This window comes from Heloderma suspectum, chromosome 3 (genome assembly GCF_057233095.1).
Source record: "Heloderma suspectum isolate Gila_16-S chromosome 3, 16-S_ref, whole genome shotgun sequence".
Lineage (NCBI taxonomy): Eukaryota > Metazoa > Chordata > Lepidosauria > Squamata > Helodermatidae > Heloderma > Heloderma suspectum.
Window position 1 is genome coordinate 72933486 of NC_139460.1, and position 22148 is coordinate 72955633.

General features: G+C 39.1%; 1 protein-coding gene and 1 long non-coding RNA gene across 2 annotated transcripts in view; one reads left to right on the forward strand and one right to left on the reverse strand.

The window, feature by feature from the left end:
• LOC146349795 (uncharacterized) overlaps nucleotides 1–22148 on the forward strand; it is an 87585-nt gene that overhangs the window by 28736 nt on the left and 36701 nt on the right. Inside the window, exon 2 of the long non-coding RNA XR_014789087.1 lies at nucleotides 19490–19552. This is a non-coding gene — a long non-coding RNA (uncharacterized LOC146349795). The remainder of the gene's footprint in view (nucleotides 1–19489; nucleotides 19553–22148) is intronic.
• ROBO2 (roundabout guidance receptor 2) overlaps nucleotides 1–22148 on the reverse strand; it is a 721099-nt gene that overhangs the window by 3981 nt on the left and 694970 nt on the right. Inside the window, exons 26-28 of the mRNA XM_084843509.1 lie at nucleotides 21117–21287; nucleotides 11464–11709; nucleotides 2476–2676 (exon numbers count right to left, since the gene is read on the reverse strand). Of these exons, the coding sequence (XP_084699635.1) occupies nucleotides 2476–2676; nucleotides 11464–11709; nucleotides 21117–21287 (618 nt within the window). The remainder of the gene's footprint in view (nucleotides 1–2475; nucleotides 2677–11463; nucleotides 11710–21116; nucleotides 21288–22148) is intronic.

The following is a 22148-nucleotide window of genomic DNA, read 5'->3' on the forward strand; positions in this document are numbered from 1 at the left end:
GTGTTTTCATATGAATTTTGTATAAGTAGCATATTAGTGTATTTCACAATATTGGAAAATAAATTAAATAGTGATTTTTTTTAACATTTAGTTTAGAGGCAGAATTATGTGTGGAATAAAAAAAGAGACCCAATTTGAAGGGGAACACTGCAAAATAAAAAAAAAAGGAAAATGTTGACTGGGATACTATGAAAGTAAGTAAAGCAGATTCTGTATCAGTACTTGCTAGCTTGTCAATTACAGCTAAGACATATCTCAGATACACTCTATTTTTAGCAAGTTACACTAAAGAAAAGCCACCTAGGTTCTAAAGTATGGCTAATCTTAGCAATTCTGAATATATAGCCATGGTTTGGTTGCCTTAATTAACATGAATGAGTCTCTCACTATGGTTTTGCCTTACAAACATGATGGGTGCCCAGAGACTTGATAAAAAGGCTTGATGATGTTCCTTGATAACTTGAACCTTAGAATGTATTTCTTGTTAGAATTTGGTGGTGGAACAGAGATACATCTGGAAGTTTATGCAACTTGAACATGGACAGTGACAGAAAGAAGAAACTGTGAGTTGGCTGAGGCTTGGGAATGCTGCTAAAATTCTCCTGAGATGGGCTTCATGCCATATGCCAGCAAATTTGGAAAACAGAAGAATGGCCAACAGATTGGAAAAAATCAACTTATATCCCCATACCAAAAAAGGGAAGCACCAAAGAATGTTCAAACTATTGAACAGTGGCACTTATTTCACATGCCAGTAAGGTAACGTTCAAGATCTTGCAAGGTAGACTCCAGCAATTCATGGAACGAGACTTGCCAGATGTACAAGCTGGGTTTAGAAAAGGCAGAGGAACTAGAGACCAAATTGTCGATCTCCTCTGGATAATGGAGAAAGCCAGGGAGTTTCAGAAAAACATCTCTTTCTGTTTTATTGACTATTCTAAAGGCTTTGACTGTGTGGATCATAACAAATGGTGGCAAGTTCTTGGTGGTATGAGGATACCAAGTCATCTTGTCTGCCTCCTGAGGAGTCTGTATAACGACCAAGTAGCGACGGTAAGAACAGACCATGGAACAACAGACTGGTTTAAGATTGGGAAAGGAGTACGGCAGAGTTGTATACTCTCACCCTACTTATTCAACCTGTATGCAGAACACATCATGCAACGTGCTGGGCTTGATGAAGCCAAGGCTGGAGTTCAAATCGCTGGAAGAAACATTAACAATCTCCGATATGCATATGATACCACTTTGATGGCTGAAAGCGAGGAGGAGCTGAGGAACCTTATGACAAAGGTGAAAGAAGAAAGTGCAAAAGCTGGGTTGCAGTTCAACCTCAAAAAAAACAAGATTATGGCAACCAGCTTGATTGATAACTGGCAAATAGAGGGAGAAAACGTGGAGGCAGTGACAGACTTTGTCTTTCTAGGCACAAAGATTACTGCAGACGCTAACTGCAGCCAGGAAATCAGAAGGCGTTTACTTCTTGGGAGGACAGCAATGACAAATCTTGATAAAATAGTGAAGAGCAGAGCCATCGCACTGACAACAAAGGTCCGCATAGTTAAAACAAGGATATTCCCCATAGTAACCTATGGCTGTGAGAGCTGGACCATAAGGAAGGCCGAGCGAAGGACGATAGATGTTTTTGAACTGTGGTGCTGGAGGAAAATTCTGAGAGTGCCTTGGACTGCAAGAAGATCAAACCAGTCCATACTCCAGGAAATCAAGCCAGACTGCTCACTTGAGGGAATGATATTAAAGGCAAAACTGAAGTACTTTGGCCACATCATGAGAAGACAGGACACCCTGGAGAAGATGCTGATGCTAGGGAAAGTGGAAGGCAAAAGGAAGAAGGGCCAACCAAGGGCAAGATGGATGGATGATATTCTGGAGGTGACGGACTCGACCTTGGGGGAGCTGGGGGTGGCGACGACCGACAGGAAGCTCTGGCGTGGGCTGGTCCATGAAGTCACGAAGAGTCAGAAGCGACTGACTGAATAAACAACAGCTGATGCAAGTTTAGATATTGGGCTTTCTGTTCCTAAAGTGTTCTGCTTGTATATTTGTAAATAAATTACAAGATAATTCAAATACACTTTGTGCTGTGTCCTCCAAAGAAAACTAAACATAGTAGTGCTCCCTTGGACTTCTCACTGCTTGAAGAATCTAGCATATTTCCATTCACACAAACATTTCGGTTGCAATCCTATGTACATTCACCTAGAATCAAGCCCCATTGACAACAGTGGAGCTTGCTTCCAGGCAAATATTCTTAGTATTGTGCTGTTACTCCCTTAAATATGTGTCCAGTGAACAAAAGCATGTTGTACATTAAAGTCATGTTGTTAATGGTGCCCTTCGTACAACCCCCTCGTGGAATGGAAAGGTAAGCATTTCGCCAATCCCTGAGCTGCAGAAATGTTAGCCATTAAAAAAAAAAAGCATTTATTTTACCGCATTTCAAATGAGGCTTACATAATTCACCAGAAAACTGTCCTTGGCTGTTCGATCCAATATATCCTACATCAATGAGATCACTGGTGTTGCGTTGATGACCTCCTCGTATGACCTCGCATTTTCTGGGTCCAGTTGATCCTTTTGAAGATGCTGTACCTGAAGAGCTGTGACCACCTGGGGACGGGAAGCTAGGCTTGCTATATGGCACCAGTGCCTCTTCTGCAAACGTAATGGGGGGAATGGGGACATATTATATTTATATATACACACACGCACACACACACTAGAGATACTTGGGACTGACTCACTTATTGAACATCAGTATGGTTGGGTAATTCTACACATCTATTAATCTTATACACAATCTAACTGAGAAAACGCTGAAAACTAAAAATTTGTAGGTGCCTCCTTCGAAATGGGGAGCTGTATCTCTCTGCCACCTCAATGATTACTAGAAATGTCTGAGAGGTACCTCTGTACCTCTCTCCTTCAAAAAGGGAGAAATAAAGTATACATTGGTTATAGTATTGCCATACTAACCACAAAGCTGCAATTTGCTACATAAATGGTCCAAGACCATAGGAAAGGCTTACACAAACCCCTCACACGTTGAAAGTGTGCATAACGGGCTTGTGGGGTCATGTGCCCACCAGGACCTGCCCCCACCATAGAGCCCCATTCAGCAGGCTCTATGCATGTGCCTGCATAGATATGTCTGGCACCTCTACCAAGGTGAATCCTGTGCCAGTGAGGATTCAGGTTTGATGGAGTCCTATGTGTGTTCATGCAACCGGTGGGGACATGGCCATCATATATGGATTACATATGTGTACATAATACACACCTCACATGTGATTTCAATACTTGAGGGAATTTATGTAACACTCTCTTACAGAAGTCTGAAAACAGGACATTTTTGACATCTAACACTCAAGATTTGGGCCATGACATTTACAAGCCAACATTACCCATCTGCATTGCAGTGGTGGTTTCTTTTATGATGTTTACATTGTAACAGAGACCAGCACATCAGCACACAACAAGCCAGGTCATGGGGAATGTTAGGCTGTTTTAGAGAGTTTTGTTCCCTTTCACATGCTAGATACTGCATTAGGGTTTGGGGATGGAGGATTTCTCATAGTAGCCAATGACATGTACCTTTGCTTGCAGAATGCAAACTATCTGTACTAGTATTTTATAAAGAAATTATCCTTGTCTAAGTTGTGGACATGGCCCTTGCTCAATGAGTAGGACAGAATCACAGAATGTATGACTTGGGACTTAACTCCAGAATTCCTGTTGAAATTGGGGTGGGGTGAGGGATCAATTTTGATTCTAAAAAAACCGGAGGGACCTATCCCACCAAAAATGTAGGGATGTTTTGCCTAGGTTTGTTTGGCAATCTAAAACATATTATCTTCCATAACATTAGATTTAAATAAAATCATAGCTAGGATGAAAACTGATTCAATGTGACTACTCTTTTGAGCCCCATTAAATATATTACTACTTAATATTCAAATAAGTAGTTCAGATGGTTGAAAGTTTCAGCTAGCAGTGCAAGATATGCCCCAATATTTACACACCAAGATACATGAATATTTATGTGTATCTTGTTGTATGATGCTTTGTCAATTCCTGGCATATGCAGAAAAGGCTAGACTAGTTTACATTTTTTTCTTCCCACTGAATCTGGAGTGACTTTTTGTAGGAAACTATTGCATGTGTGCATATTGGAACTCAAATGTAATAATATTTTTATCTAAATTTATACATTGGGATGTATTAATTATAAACATTGATTCATTATGGAAAAAACATGATGAATCATAGACTGCTTAATTAAATAAATACATACACAATTTGCAGAACAATAAGGCCAAGATTATAGTTTCCTTTAAGCTAGCAAAAATGCTTATTCCTATTTTCCATTAAAATTATGGTAACATTACTTCAATCAATTAAGATAAAGAACTAGAGAATCAGCTAATTTAATTAGCTTCCTGGTGTTATTTCCAAGGATATCAAGCACATGGGAAATTACTTCATTGGCTTATATTATGTAACAAAAATCTTGACAAACGATTTCTGTCCTTGAGACTTGATTGCTGTGACAGGGCCACATTCACTATCTATGAACAAGGGTCTACAGGGTCTCTTACAAACTAGAGGTACGTTCCAGCCCAATTTAAGCAGTTTTCACTTGTACTGATTTCAGTGGATGATCTAATTCTTTATTGACATCAATGGAATGTGGAAGTGCTTAACTTTGGCTGGATCATATTCTAGGTATTGATTTCTGCCAAGATTGTCCTGTTCTTTTGTTCTTAGAGGTGCTTGATAGAATATGAACATAGGAGGTGGCTTCTACTGAGTCACACCATAGTTTCATCTAGCCCAGTACTGTCTAAGCAAGCAGCTGTCCAATGTTTCACTCAGATGTATCTCTCAGTCCTGAAATCCTTTTCAATGGAAATGCTGGATACTGAATTTGGGAGCTCATTACACATGCCAAGCTGAATTATGGCGGGACCAACCCTAATATTAGGCAGAATCAGGCAGCCTGCTTCAGATGCAAAGTGTGTGTGTGTGTGTGTGTGTGTGTGCGTGTGCGCGCGTGCAGCATAGGAAAGCAAACTGACAATTATTCAGTTTATTCTTATATTGTTACCACCCTGGGTGGTGCAATTTGAATTTTCTGACTCAGGCACCCAAATGTCTTCTGATGTCTCTTTGTGTGTGTGTGTGTGTGTGCGCGCGCGTGCATGCGCGCAGACCATGCCTGTATGGTAAGAGGTTTGAATACCAACAAGGTCTAGCAAGTCAGTTGGTTTGGTGTTTCTCTAGCAACTAACATATCAGGACTATTCTAAGCATGATATAAACTGAATTCTAGATTTTGATGACATATGAAGCTCATTGCCGTAAGGGACAAGCATGTTTCACTTCCCTGTGTCAGAAATCTCTTATCTATGCCTTCCTGTGTAAGAAAACTCAATGTGGCAAGTAGTTCACATAGTGCCCAGATAGGAATCCAAATCATAAATTCATATTTTGGCCAATACGTCAGCCCCTACTAAGGTTAGAAAACTAATTCCAATTACAAAACCAACATTGTGTGGACCAAAGAGAAGAATCCCACTATTTTCATCATTATAGACATATTTGATTCAAAGACAGCTGCCACAAATTTCAGTTGTGTTCATTGTAACATATCCAAAAAGTTTGAAAAATTGCCATTCAGTTGTTTTGTTTCAAATTATCTGAGCATGAAAACATCTGATGAAAATTGTTAATAAGAAACTTGCCCTCATTGCTTGTAAAGAAACTCTTCAATGGAGCTAATAGCATCATTGAGTCCAACAAGATATGGAAAATATGATACAGAGTCTAAAAGATGCATCATATGTATTGACGTATGTTCACAGTATGTCAGCTATTAACCAAAACACAGCTGCTGCAATGAGGCACTTCTTCAAGGTAGGACAGTTGCTGAATTAAACATTGTTATGGCAGTATTCTTGACAAGTATTACTTCATGTTGATTCTGCACTGCAATATTTCATGAGTTTCACATGGCACAGGGTTTGTTAGTTCTTTTACACAGGAAAGAGATATTGAGAGCCTGTTAAGGCACTCAGTCAAGGTAGAAGATGAAAGGGAAAGCATACCATCAACATCAAGTAAAAGAAAGTACTAAGAAATCAAGCTAATCTACTCCTGTTCTTCCTTGGAGTTCATGCATATTCTGTCAAAAACATTCTAATGTGAAGAAATGAGATCAAATGTTTTCATTTGAATTGCCCAATAGAAGGCACAAGCTGGCAAAGAAGAATGTTGTGTCACTGAAGATCTAATAACTGCTGAGGCAAGTTACCATTTGAATGCAGGTGGAAGGAAAGAAAAAAATAATTCTTGTTCCCATCTGCACAAGAAGATAATTCTTTCTCAAAATTAGAGAATGGCATTAAGTCACTGATGAACTGGGTGCCATCTGTGCATGGAAAATGTATACAGCCTTGAAAGATGTTGCAATTTAGTAGAAGGTAAATCTAATGAACATCCTCTGATAACACTGAAACAAGAACCTCAGACTCCTATAGGACAGCCATTCAGTGACAAAGAAATGCAAGTCTTCTGCTCCTTGTGTTCCAAAGTGCGACAGCAGGTAAATCTGTTCATGCAGTTGTAACTTCACATATACATTTTATTTATTTTATATATTTATACCCTTCTCATCAAAAGGATTTTTGAGGCAGCTTATATTATATATAAACCAAACATAAACACATACATGGGGAGAGCAATCTTATGGCTGCTAGACCATGTCTAGACGGCCATAGGATTTTTCGGTTTTGGGGAACTGAGTTCCCTGCCCCTTCCCCCGTCATCTCATAGGTGGCATGGTTTTTCCCCATCTCCGCACTCATAACCGCAGTGTGGAGTGGGCAAAAATGGGGCATTCCCGGGGGCAGGGAGGAGACTGCAGAAGCGTTGTTATGATAATTCCTATGTGCTGTGTGGCATCCCCCCTCCCGCTCTGAGCTCCACAGCTCCCCAGCCAAAATCAGCTGTTTACCACAAATTTAGGGCAGCTGGAGCATGGAAGAGAAGATCCTCTCTGGGTTCCACAAGCCCTGCATTGGATAGTTGTCCACCTCCAAGTTTGGAGGTGGCCAACTATCCCAGTAGGATTGCCCCCTAAAAAATTAAAACAGCCATAACTAAAATAAAACTAAGTAACTAAAATAATAAACCCAGGCATAGGTAACACAAAAATCCTAAAAGTGGCAAAACCATAAAGCAATATACTAAGTTTAAAATGCCTAGACGAATAGCAATTTTTTAACCTGCTCTCTAGAACTTAAAAGCACCAGGCATATAGATCCAAAGAAGGCTGTTTCATAGTCAGGATGCCACCACAAAACCATGTTCCGTTTTCAGCCACCACTTCCACAGGAATGGGAACTCAGAGAAGGACAGGTTTATATGGGACCAGTCCTTGATCTACCCCGGTCCCAGGCTGAATAAGGCTTTATAGATTTAAGTTCAGCATTTTAAATTGCACCCAAAACACACTGAGAACTAATGAACCTATTTCAAACCTGATAAGTGTAATCTTCATAACCTGTGCCAGTCAGTAGCCTAGTTGCTGTGTTTTGAAACAACTGACATTTCTGAGAAACTTTCAAAGTAGTCCCATGTACAACACAGTGCAGGAGTCAAGCCTAGATGTTACTAAGACATGGATAACCATGCCATGCTCCTTCCCTCAAGAGTTGTAATTGGTGCACAAGCCTAGGCTGGTACAAAATGCTTTATGCCACTGATGCCACTTTAGAGTTAGAGTATGGGATGGGTTTAACAGTACTCCCAAACTATAAACCTTATCCTTAAGATAACTCCATCTAGAACAGGTTAAATTCCATCTCTTCATAAATGATGTGGAACCTTTTAATTTGCAGTACAGAAAATAATTGTTGGTTAAACAAACTTGTATGCTGCACTCAAAATCAAAGTAGATTTGAATGTTACAGTGGGCATGAAGGGATAGTAACTCGAATGCTGATCAAACTCACAAAGATGGTCCTGCTAGCTGTTGACATATTATTCTGTTTGATTGTGAAAGAGACCAGGATTACCTAGATGCTGAAAGTTGTACACAAAATATATACAGATACATAATGAACAATGTCAGGATATGGTTTACCTGCAATCAGTGAGCAAGAAACCAATCTCAAAACATGTTGGGTTAGACCTGCTAATGAACCCAGATCTCAAAAGCTCTCAAATCACCATACTGCAGGATATAGCATACCATATGTCACAGTTTATTATATTCAGACCACATGTTCCTGGTCTATTTGTTTAGCTTTCATTGGACAATATCAACATCTTGGAGGTGGCATTAGAGGGAAAGCAAACATATGCAATGCAAACTGTAGCAGTTCAAAGAGGAATGATCCGACTTGGACTATCATCATGCAATAGCATACCACTGCAGGATGACTCGGTCAACACACAATCATAACTTTTGATCAGGAGCAGTACTTCAAAGTGAATGACCTTGTATGTACTTGGCCAGAAGAGACTGAAGAAATAATAATTCAAACAGAAAGATTTCATCTCATCATGATTTACTAAACAGCAATTGGCCAGTGTGTTGATACCTCAGGACTTCAAGACTGTAAGACAGAAAGCAGATTCTTTTCAGAAAATGCTCCCAACAACATATTTAAAGGAAAATAGTATCACTGTGCTATAAGAGTGCAAGAGATAACAATGGAAGCAACAATTTATTTTGATCAATTGTGTGGTGGTCCAGTTCAAGCAAAGGCACGGGTATAGCTAGGGCTGGCCCACAGGGCCAAAGTACAGGTTCCTGCAGCCCAAGGCCCCCCACATGACCACCCAGAGAGTGGCAGGTGATGCAAGCATTAGGTCAGCAGAAGCATAGTCCATTTTATGCCTGTTGTCATAATGGTGCTATGATTTAAGTGAATTTAATGCAAAATTGCACAAGTTCAGAGTATTTTTATAGGATTCAAGTTTTATTGTTGTTTTTGTTCCAATTGTGAGAATCTAACATATACGGAACGTAGAAGCAGTTTTAAAGCATTGAATGGTGTCTGGACAGGAAAGAGAAATGTTAGTTATGTGCAGTGTTCCACAACTGAAGTAATAGACATGGACATTGAAGTCCCCACCCACCCACTGCTCCCGTAAGATCATTAGGCCCAGGCTTTACAATTACATAGCTGTACCACTGAGGAAAGGGTTAGATTATGATGTACTTGTTCACCTTTCCAAGCATAGCTGCTTCATTCAGAAATGAGGAATGCAAAGCAGGACGAGTGTGCTTATTTCCCAATGAATGATACTGTTCAAGTTCTGGATATACGTTTTGAAATGAAAGCAGTTAATACTCTCATACCAGTAAGTCATGCCATATGTCGAATTCAACAACTGCCATGGATTGAACTAATGCTTTGCTTATTTCCAGCAGGTATACTTCTGCTACAAACTTATTTAAAGATTTATGATGCATCTTGTAGATTCTTGTATGCCTTGTGACTCTACGGTGCTATTGCTCCATTGTAACATTTGTTGAGACTCTTTTCAGCAATCTTCATTGGATGTGTTGTGTCAAGGTAATATGAAACAGAATAGAGTTGATGTAGCAATTTTACAAACATTTTGGGTATCTGAACATAAATGTGCATTCACAGCAGCTAACTTTGATTTCAAAATGGTTATAGTGACAGAAATACTATGCTTGATCTCCTTCCTTCCTAAAATGGGGCTGACAATACTGGATTTCTATAATTCCACAGAGGCCAAAGACTGTAACAACAGAAACATAATGTTATTATTAGAAGCCTCTTTTGTTTCTGATAGTGTTGTAGCACATGATATCCCTGATTTTCAAAAATAGGTTTTGTTCTATTTAAGTTATAACCCTTCTCTTTTCTTTCTGTTATTGTTTATTGCTACTATTACAATCATCATAAATTACTGATATTCAACCTCCTTAAAACAGAAAAAAATTGGTGATGTCACTACAATTTCCTAACTAGTGTGGGCTGAAATATTGAACAGAACAAGAATTTAAGATAGCCATCTTGGATTCTAATATTGGCTATGTGCACTACATGCATGATTGGCAACGTGAGTTTTCTGACATGAGTAGACTGCCTCTAATTGAAACACATTTGCTTTGCTGTTCATGGCGACAAGTCTTCTAAAGGGTGACACGTTTACTCTTCTTATTTTCCCTACTATAAGTCCAAGTTGTAATTTTTTATTTTCTTGCATGTTTGTGTTCACAGAAAACTTCGGGGGAAAAGTAGAAATCTTCAATAACCATGCATTTTGCAGTACTTAATAGTCTGTGGTCTCCATAGTCTACAATTACATATTCGGAATAAACAAGATAAATACTAATTCATGATTATTTAGTGCATGTACTTACTAGAAGGCCAATAATCATGTTATATGAATAAGGACCATTCAGAGCAATAATACATCAATTGTCCATACTGCTGAAACTGTTGAGTTTAATGAGACTTATTCCTATGTAAATGTATATAGGATTGTAGCCTTACAGTTTTAAAGCTATTTTATATTTTCACACTAGTAATCTTCAAATAATAAATTAATTGTGTTTCTTATAATGCTATTAAAAGATGCTCATTCTGTCAATGGACAATCGTTAGCAGGTGGGGTTTTTTGCAGACTAAAAGGATTGTACAAAAACAAAACAAAACAGTATGCATGCCTTTATCCTCCTACAAGAATGCTGTTTTGTCACTATTTCTCTTCATTATTTCTTTGGCAATGAGCTATGGATATGGAAGGCATTCCACCAATATTATTGAGTAGAAGGGCTGAAATAGAAATTATCAGTATTTGAAATCAAACTGACAAAAGGAATGTATAAAAGCTGCAAAAATAAACAGATAAATCCAGCCTATTATGAGTTTTTGCCTTATAAATAAGGCTCTGAGTTTACCAATGAGAAGTTCATTGTTTAAAAAAAAATCCCAAAACAAATCAAGAGATCAAACTGACTTTGAGCATAGTACAGGGCAACATAGTCATACGTGTGAGTAAACTGATGAGAATGCTGTTAATACAGGTGGATGGTAAGGGCATTTGGTGCACTGTATGCATGCAAAAATTCAATTCCAGGAGATAACGAAAATTCACAACCAATGTGTGTTCCACACATTATGTATGTATTCCTCACATAAGCTGTCAAATACATTTTCCCCCTGCTGAATATAGTAGCATTATTAATTCCCAAAGGCATGCATTCAGAATTTTAGTAGTATAGGTGTATTCAAAAGCTTCACCATTGCAGGAGCAAACACTGAAGGTCAAATGTTAGTAGCAATCCTTTCAATGTTCCATTGTAAGCTTTGACCTTGATTGCCTGTAGGGGATCTTATAATGGAATATATTTAGGAAACTGCCTAAGCTGCTTTGAGAGGTGCAGCTACACACCTGATCCAAATGCTTGCTTTTGCTGGCCTTGAAGTTCTGTGGAGCTTATCCATTCCTGGGTTTGCCGCTGCCACTCTAGTGACGTTCTAGCTTGACGATCCAAAGAGCTCTTTGTTTCATCTATGCTGGATGTATGCTGTCGTTCAAGAGAGCTTCCTTTTCTCTCTGTCGAACCTCCACGTTGGCCAGGGCCTATCTGCTGCCTTAAACCCTGACCAGGGGGTGGGTCTGGTGGTGGCGGAAGATCTAAAAAATGTGAATAGACTTAACATTTCAGTGACATGTAAGTTATGCTTGATGATGTAGAGCAAAAAGTAAGGGATTGAAAGTCTTGTCAGTCAGAAATATATATATCCTACATATTTCACTGATTGTAGACCACTACCAAATGCCTTTTATTTTAACTAATGTACTAGGTTCTTCACCTGAAGAATTGTTTTAGTTGAGCTGCACCTGACAAATAAGTAACGAAATTCACTTACAGTATCAGTTGATTTGGGTTCTGTTTCATTTTGGATCCTACATTTGTTATGAAATAGTTTCCAAATCCCTAATGGAAAATATATATATTTCCATAATACAGACCACATTCCAGACAGAACCTGTCCCACCAGATAAATAAAGGTGGCTTCATATGAAAGTTTTTTCCCCAGATCTTCGTTAATGTGCACTCAATTTTCAGTGAATTTGTAAATTGCTTTGATATGTTCAGACAACAAATTCTGACCAAAAAAAATCTTCAGCAGTAGTTCAACAAATGAAAATTTGTTAGCTTGTGCTGATTTCAAGCATATAGTTGTCTAAATATAGCCAGCTGTCATATTTCTAATTGATACTGCTATCATTTATTAAAAAAAATACTGACAAATACGTTTCCAGAATAATTGTGTGCAATTTTGTGTGTGAAGTGGGTCTTGTGAAAGGCTACTAATATCTATTTTTTCTTTAGATTTAAAATATTTAAAAATACTACACTTTTTTTTTTCAAATTGCAGCTTTTAAAAGGTATATGTAAGTGTTGTTTTCTTTTATTTTTGGACCTTGCAATGGTGAAGAGGCACTAGTAATTCACATTTTTTAAAACATTTCTTAGTTGCATTCCAACATTCTGCCCATGCTGTTTCAAAATAAACATGCAAGATTATTACATACAACCGCTCACTAAATCCTCCTCTTAGAATATAAGCTTTGCAATTCCCTGAATCATGCCCGTGTGAATATTTATTGTGCATGACCTTTTGGTTCTTTTGTCTTCTGAATTAGGGATATAGCAATGCTCTTAATAGGCTAGTTCACAGGTGTATGAGAACTGCTTTCTTTGTCCATGATAATCTTGACCATCTTTGCTTACTGGATCAGGTGAATATACCACAATGTGAACCACAAGTAATCATGAATGTGACATCACTTTTTTTCCAGGAATCAAAGGAATCTGCTGGTTCTATCCATGTATAGCCTGGTGCATACTGACATTTCTTAACAAGAGCCCATGCCTAGGGTATACAGAAATAGGGTAGAGGAGAAAGGAACAGCTGCTGTACATTCGTGAAACTCAGATATCTGGGGAATGAAAAATGTATAGGGTGTTATGGAGGGAGCTGTTTTTACTCTCCCCACACCTATCCCACATATTGACTTCCTTGTTCATTTGCATACCTTTGGAGACTCAATGGGAGCTTGCCTTCTGATGCAAATAGCGGCTTCAGGGAGAGGGGACTTTCACTGGGACCATGACAATGAGTGAAAGGGCTGATCTCCTCCCATTCCCCTCATGGTCCCAAGCTACTGGACTGTGTGTTGCAGCATCTGCCTAGGTAGCTTAACAACCTTTGGCCCTCCAGATGTTTTGGCCTACAAGTCCCATGAATGCTAAGCATTGGCTATGCTGGCTACAGCTGGAGGGAGTTGTAGGGCAAAACATCTGGAGGACTACAAGTTGCCCACCCCTGTCCCTAGATTGAACCTGCCCACCCAGGCTGGTCAATGGATTCTTCTAGACAGCACAGCCTCACTACATGGGGCAGCTGCATACAGACACAAAGCTTTGAGCCCTTGCATCTCCTGACAATTGCCAAAAGGATTTGTGGAGAATACGTCTTTGACAGTAATCATAGTTTTATTGGATAGCTACTCTTTGGCAATTCAGTCATTAATCTTGTTCCCATTCACACAGAATTGAGGAGTAAAGAGGATCATATGACTTCATTTTGTTCTTCCTTGTTCAAGTGCCTGTTCATTCTTTTCTTCAACTGATCTTATCAGACATTTCCTATTAACACTGCATATTATTAAAATAAATTTATGTTGGACTTTTAGTGGATTTGGAATGTTCTTTCAACTTTCTCTCCTTTTCTCAGTATATCTAAATCAAGTGGTAACTGATTAGCTTTTTGGACTTGATTTATGAAGGTAGGCAAGGATGGAGGAGCTAATAAACTGAGTTCCTAGTGGATGGCAAAAGTAAATTGATAATTTGCCATTCAGGTAGGCATGAAGGGATGCAGAGTATTTCCTATGAATGATGAATCCTAGCTGACTATAAACCACAAGATGTGGTCATAAAGCTGGGGGGACTTGTACATGACTGTCTTTTGTTGTTCTATTCCAGTGAGGTTCCATTCCCCCAGGGTTCAAACACTCAGTAAAAACATATTTCTCTGGAACACCTAGCCTTAGCTGGCAGCCCTTTGCTTTGAATGGAAGCCAGCCAAGTCATCAGAAGCTACATATGATGACAGCATAGTTCCAGAAAGAGAAATTTGCAAGCCAATTGGTAAAATAATGTAATATTATTGGAGAGTGGTGGCTTTTCTCCCAATTCTGTAATTAGAGAGCTGGAGATTCTGATATTTTGTGACAGCAACAACCTCAACAAAAGCTAAATGTGTTCCCATTTGACTCACCTTGGATTACTGTGAACAGTGTGAGAGACTACCCATGGTGACTGAAAACAATAGTTATTAGTATAGACTTTTCAAAGGAGCTTAATGCTGCTAACCCTCCTACCAGTGCACTTCAATGGAAATTTCATTTAATTGCAGAAGATACCCAGAGGAGGAGATAATGAATAAAGAAATTACTTCTTTACTCATGAAACATACTATGTGATAATTCACACATAAACCAAAGTTCAACATTATATAAGTGAGTCCTGTAATGCCCCTCATTCTATACAGTCATCAATCTAATAAATTTTAATGCTGTTGATTGTGAAAGGATGGTTGATGTTGGAGCAGGAGAAACACTGGCTATTCTCATATGCGATATAAATACAAAATTCAAAATGCAATAGAAAATGCAAAAAAATGAAATTAAAGAGATACATTACAAGGAAATATCAGCAGAAAGCACCTTCAGGCTATTTTTTTTTTAATAGAAAGCTGCGAACAGTGGGATATATTTGTGGAATACATTTAATTTTATGTTTGTTTTCAATGTTTCTTCCAATTCCAGTGTAAAATAGTTAATGAATGTTTCCTATAAAAAGAATTTATTAAGGATGTGTGAACAAGCGATGTTTGAGATCACCACGATTCTCCAAACATTGTCTAAGTTGCCACTCATCTTGTGCCCGATTCCTGTTTGCGTTTGAAATTGCTCCTTGCTCTGCATGAACAGGGAAATTGCACAAATCGAGCGATTGAACGTGAAATTTGCGCAACTTTCCTCCATAGACTAAAGTGGGTCTGATTCAGGCTAGAGGGGAAATTTGTGCTAATTAGTTAATTGGCTCAAAATCGAACTGGAAAGCTGCACAAATCAACCACGAGCGCACGTCCAGCAATTTGCAAACATTTTTGGCGGAACTGTGCTTGCGCTTGTGACTTCGAACAGGGCATGCTCACATGTTTTACAAGCAAAAATGAAATTCTCATACATCCCTAGCATTTATTATGTCAGGAAAATAAATAGATATAAGCAGCATTGATTTAATTGTTGTAAAAAGATGTTATGGCAATTTACTCTCTATATAAACTGAAAATATACAATGGCTTGGATCCCAAGTTAAGTTAACTTAGGGCTCTTCCAGGCAGGGTTTTTAATATCTTATCCGCTTACCTTGTTTGAAGGATTTTTTTGGCTGTCCACATGATGTTGTCAGTCTCCTGCAGTTGTCCAGTGTCATCCCATGTCGTCCCCCCCCCTCCCATTTTTCTTACACCAGGGAATATTTGTTAATTTTTTTTCTGGCATGCCATGATCTGCAAAAAAACAGTGGTGTGGCTGCCTGATTTTCAGTGCTTGTGGTGTTTTGTGGGTGTAATTCTGTGACATGTATGTGATGCTGCTGGGAGTGTGTTTTCATGGCTTCAGGCTGGGGAAACAGCAACATTCCCCCGTCACCCTGGAAGTCAATTGCACCTTCTCCTCTCTACCTCTGCTGAAGCTGCTTCTGCAGCAAATATTTCTTTGCTTTATCCCCTGCCCCCCCCACACGCTGGGTTCCTGTTTCAGAAATAGCAACAAACTAAATGAGGGTATGTGAGGCAACTATGAGGGGTAGAAGTAATATTTGTGCAGAAATTCTTTTGTTTTGTTTCTTCCGCAGAAGTGTGCAATTCTGGAAGTTCAAAGGTTCACTGCTGCGCTTTTATTCCTGTATAAGCCCGTGCCCCCAACTCAAATTGGGGCCATGGTATTCTGAAAGGGAACGTTAAACCTTTTTCTTCCCATTTCCCCCCTTAAATTCCATCCTCATGCAGGGAGGGGGGATTAAAAAAAGCCTCCATTTGAGACTTTTAAAAAACTTCCCAGCAGGGTGTGTTTGTGTGCCTATAATTTTGAGAAAAAATGGGTGGGTAGGGGTACGGCTTAACTCTCCCCTCTTGGAATGCCATGGTCCCAATCCAAATTGGAGCTGCACACTTACACAGGAGTAAAAGTACAGCAGCAAAACTTTGAACTTCCAGAATTGCATGGAAGAAACAAAACAACAACACACAAAGAATGGAGTAGTGAAGGGAAGGGAGAGCTTTGGCTACATCCTGTCATTTTCCATCGACTAATGCAGACATAAGGTAGTGGCACGTAGCAGCAATCCATGGCCATTCTGCTTGTAGTTTACAGCAGAAGAACAATGATTGTTGGTACTAGGAGCCCTCCATCTGGAAGAGCCCTTAGATTACAATCCTATACATACTTACCTGGGAGTAGAGTTACTTCTGAGTAGACATGCATACGATTGCACTGTTAGGCTGCAATTCTATACATACCTACCTGGGAATAAGTCTCATTGAACTCAGTTGGGTTTACTTTTTAGTAGACATGTATAGGACTGCATTGTTCAGGTAGTTAATGGAAGGAACATTTCCCAGTGCCTCCTCCCTGGTGCAGCCACCTCTGCCCCTTCCCCCCACCTCCATCCATAAAGCCTCTCTGGAGGGTTGAGAGTCCTCTCTGAACAATATGGGTAGGATGTGCAGGGCTGCTGTTGGAGGGAGATTTGGGGTAATTGCTCCCTCCCCTAGCAACCGCTTTGTCCTATTCCATGTTGTTCAAGAAGGTGTAGCTGGGGGTATAAGTGGCTGCAGGGGGGAGAAGGGGATGGGCAACTTTCCTTCTGTGAATTTCCTTAAACTAACTTCTTCAGATCCACATTATAGTGTTTTATGTGCTTTCCATAAGCAAGAGGTCATTGTAGTTGTAACTATAATGATCACCTGTTGTCAGTAGTGTTGCCTAGGACTTGCCTGGAGATAGCCCTCCTGGCTAAAGCAGGTGAATGGAAATGATGAATGAAAGAACACGTAGATACATATGGTGGAAATCAGAGCACTCACAGGCTTGGTCAGTAACTAGCAGTTGCACTGAATGCTATAGGCATCATCTCCTGGCAAGGTGTTGGCAACCCTATTGAGAAGTTAGGAAATGTGTGTACCCATATGGCAAGGAAGCTGTGAATGTTCTGGCCCTACTTGAGTGTGAGTGCATGTGTATGTATAGTTTCCTTGCTGGAAGTTGGGTAGTCATATACATGTAACATGAGGGGAGTTGACAACTGCATATATTGCCACGAAATGGATACACACCATTAGGGGAAATGTGGTATGAAAAAGCTTGAAGCCTGTCTCAGTTTTTTCTAATGAGATGTGCGCTTTTGCTAGGAAAGGCGTAAAGCATTGCAACCCTTCGTTGTATGAGTCTTAAAGTGACAAAAGATGGTGTGTTTATTGTCCCATTCTCACAATCAGCCCAGCACAAGCACATCTGTATGGTGTGTTGTGTGTTCCTTGCTCTTTTAGAGAGAAAAACACTCCATTTTGTTGGGTACTTATATAAATGAATATCACATAGATCAGGCTTTGACAAATCCACTCACCAGAGTGATTACAGTGAGAAGCCCTCCCTGTTCTGGTGAGTGAATGAGGTGATAACAAGGCTTTTAAGTTTTACTATTTTTTGTGATTATTAGTTCAAATGCAAAAAGTATGGAGATAAAAGAAGCCTAAGCAATCACTATGTAGTAGGAGAATACTTGTTCAGTTACTGTATGTTCTCGATGTTAATCAGTTAGAGCAAGAAGGGAATCCAGCTTGAAAAACAAGGTTTGGGGAATGGACAATGGAACTTGAGCCTCTCTTTTGTCTGAAAACTTTTTGCAGTCATTAAATTTTAACATTCCCACTTACAATCTTGAACTGCAAGGAACTACATAAAAAAAATAAAGAGAAATAAAAGTGAGTGAGGAAAATAATCAAGTAGATGCTAGATATTCTTCCCCTTTTCTTTGATGGGCATCCTAATTCAGACCTAAATGATAATATTATCATTTGGGATAAGTCTACCTGAAGAAGTGCCTTCTACCATATGTTTCTGTCTGATTGCCAAGAACGTCTTTGGAGGCTCTTTTTTGGGTGTTGCTGCCCACAGTGGTGCAACAAGTGGCTAGCCTTCTCTGAGGTGGCCCCCCATCTGTGCAATTACCTTTCCAGGGATCGACCTGGTGTCTTCATTGAATACATTTAGACACCAGGTTAAGATCATCAGCAATGTGATGTGGCTGCAAAAAGGGCAAATGCTATTTTGGGCTGCATTAATAGAAGTATAGCTTCCAAATCACGTGAAGTTCTAGTTCCCCTCTACTCAGCACTGGTTAGTCCTCATCTTCAGTACTGTGTCCAGTTCTGGGCAGGACGCAGACAAACTGGAAAAGGTTCAGAGGAGGGCAACGAAGATGATCAGGGAGCCGGAAACAAAGCCCTAGGAGGAGAGACTGAAAGAACTGGGCATGTTTAGCCTTGAGAAGAGAAGACTGAGGGAAGATATGATAGCGCTGTTCAAGTACTTGAAAGGTTGTCACAGAGAGGAAGGCCAGGACCTCTTCTCGATCATCCCAGAATGCAGGACACGGAATAATGGGCTCATGTTACAGGAAGCCAGATTCCGGCTGAACATCAGGAAAAACGTCCTGACTGTTAGAGCAATACGACAATGGAACCAATTACCTAGGGAGGTAGTGGGCTCTCTCACACTGAAGGCGTTAAACTGGACTGCCATCTGTCAGGGATGCTTTGACTTAGATTCCTGCATTGAGCAGGGGGTTGGACTCTTATAGGCCCCTTCCAACCCTACTTCTATGATTCTATGATTCTTTAAGTTGGCATTTAACCTCTAATTTGTTGCTTTATTAATTTTATTGCTGGCTCCTCAATGTTTTCAATTTTTAAACTGTTTTTAATAATTAATATATTATTTTGACAGTTGTATTGTTGTATTATTATTTCTATTTATCTTCGTTATTTGTTCTTGTTGTTTAGCTTTATGATTATAAATTGCCCCAAGGGCACTTGCCAGTTGGGCGGTATACAAAACTAATAAATAAATAAATGTGTGTGTGTGTGGGGGGGAGATAGTTTGCATTTGTAATTAATATCACAATCCTATACATATCTACCCAGAAGTAAGTGCTATTGAATTCAATAGGACATACACTTCTGTACGTGTGTATAGGATTGCAGCTTAAAGGTTGGATTTCTGCTGGCTGAAGAACAGACTTTGTTAAACAAATGGTCAATGTGTTTTACAGGCTGAATCGATGAATGTTCACTCAGAAGTCCCTACGAATGAGGCCACTGGAGTTTATTCCCAAGTAAGTATATATATATATATATATATATATATATATATATGATTGCAGTTTTACTAAATACAATGTATGTAGTTGGAAGTTAGGCAGTATTTTAGAAATGGAGTAGACCAGGTTTCTCATATCCGCCTTTTGAACAGAAACCTTTACTCATTTTTTTGTAAACAAAACCTTTGGATCTTTTGGACATTTTAACATACTGTAACAATGCATGTAAAGGATGTTTTGTATCTTGCCAAGTTTTTTATTTTTTCTCTAGGCATTAAGAACAAAGTGATATCTGCTTGTGTCATGACTGGATCAGATCATTTGTCATGATATGAAGGAGGAACCAATATACCATTCTAAGGGCTAATATGCCAAAAAATTGGTTTCATCATGAATTCTGATTTAAAATACAAATATCCCAATGTAGCTTCTCCAAACCCCATCTTGGGGGGAAAAACAAGCATTTTAGAAGTTCTAGTGTATGAACTAGAGATGGGACAGAAATTCCCATATTTGCATTTTTATAAGAACTGACATAATTCACACTTCCCAAACTAATACATAACCCACCACGCTATGAGTACATTTTTGCATATCTCCAAATTGTTTAACACTGTTCAAAATGCATACAAAAATGTGCACATTAGGGAGAAATACATTCAGAGAAATGTATAAAAACTGCATACCTTAGGAAAACGTGTACAAAAATGTATGTATGCATTTTAATACATGCACTTGTATGCATTTTAATGTGTGATTTTTAAAGCTAATGTCTGCATTTTAATGCATTTCTCCTATTGTTTGCATTAGAAGAAATGCACATATTAGGAGAAATACATTAAAAAGTGTCTAATTTTTTGTGCAGACCTTTTTCAAAAAAAATACGGAAACTGATCCAGAAATGGGATGCAACAGACTTGTGCTTCAAAAAGTTTGGAGGTTGTAGAAACTGAACCCAACAGATTCATCTGTCCCTACTATGAACTCATGTCACAACAGAGATTAGTCTTTATGGTGCCACAGGGCGCCTTGAAAAACTTGAAAAAGGGACATTCTCCCTTTATTTTTGTAATAAAATTTATTGGACAAAAAAAAATAAGCATCTTACTGGCCAAATTCCACAGTTTCCCCAGATTTTGTGGTTGTACCAGAAACAACAATGTAAATGTTGTTTAATATTTAAATTGATATAGAAAATATGTATATGTGTCTGTGACTTAAAGACTAATCTTAAAATTTTGAAAGATATAAAACCCTGTCAAAAGCTGTGTAACGAATCTGACGTTAAAAGTAAAATAAAAATCAACCTTCATAAAATCTGAGTTACATCACTTCATCAGACAATATCAGCTATCATGGGAATGGAGTTCACAGCTGGCTAGTAGATTCTGACACTTGCATACCAAGCCCAGCCATTATGTGTAGCCCTGACATAGATCTAAAATAACCAGGGCCTACTACTTGAGTTGAAAGTGGCAAGCAAATGTTCTTTAAGGTAATTTTTTAATGTAATTTTGGTATGCTATTGTGGGAAGCACCACTTTACAATTACCATGGAAATGACCAAACCAGAACTTACCATCTGTCATTCCTTCCCTACGGTGAGGCAATGGAGGCTGGTCCACTCTGCCTCCCTTGTGTTTTTTGGTAGGCCTAGGCCTTTGACTCTGATTCTGTGTTGCACTGGTGTTGCTGTCAGTAGAAAATGGGCTGGTTGGCCGAGGCCTCTGAGAGGACGAATATGGTTTGCCTAAAAATAAAAAGTTGAAATCAAAATATTATTGTGCTGATGGACCAGTTCTTCTTGCATGTCTGCTCTAACATCCCTTAGTTTATTTAATTGGGACATTTCACATGAGGACTACTTTTATAGAAGACCTCATGAGCAAAGTGACAAACTCGGCATTGAATTGAGCTAAGAAACTGAAAGACAGTTTGTCCATCACCACTATTTTGTATGCTACATAGAAGTAAAACATATTTTTTCTCTTGGAAGCAACATTTACTCACAGTCTTTTCTGCACAGAAAACACATATGTCTGTGATTACGTTTTTTTCTTCCCAGTTGTATCCAGCAAAAAATCAAAAAGGAGGCAACCAAACCAAAAAGAATGCAAGGACAGAAACAGGTTCTTAAAGGTGTGAAAGATGACAATCTAATACAACCCCTGAGATTCCCTGATGGTGTTATTTATTTTATTTACTTTCCACCAAAAACTGGCACACAAATAGCATCCATTCTGTGAGCTGGCTTAGCTTGTTTGCAGTGTAAGATTGCTCCTGAAGAAGGAGCTTATTCCATAACATATTGGGCTGTATCAAATCTTAATCTTTTGCACTTTTGAGAATGTATTTCTCCTCTTGTATTCTTTTTACCCAGTTATATCCAACATATGGGGTTGAATCCAGATTTAGGCACATGCAACTGGGCTGCTGAAAGTGAACTTCTCCATCTCCTCCTCCCCATGGCAGCCACTCCAACCGCTGAAAATTACACAGAGGGTCAGTGGCCCTGATGAATGGGGTATAGTATGGAGGGGAAGGGGGATCCCCCCAACTTGGGTGGAGATGACTTCCATGGGCAGAGCACTTCAATCAATGGAAGACATAT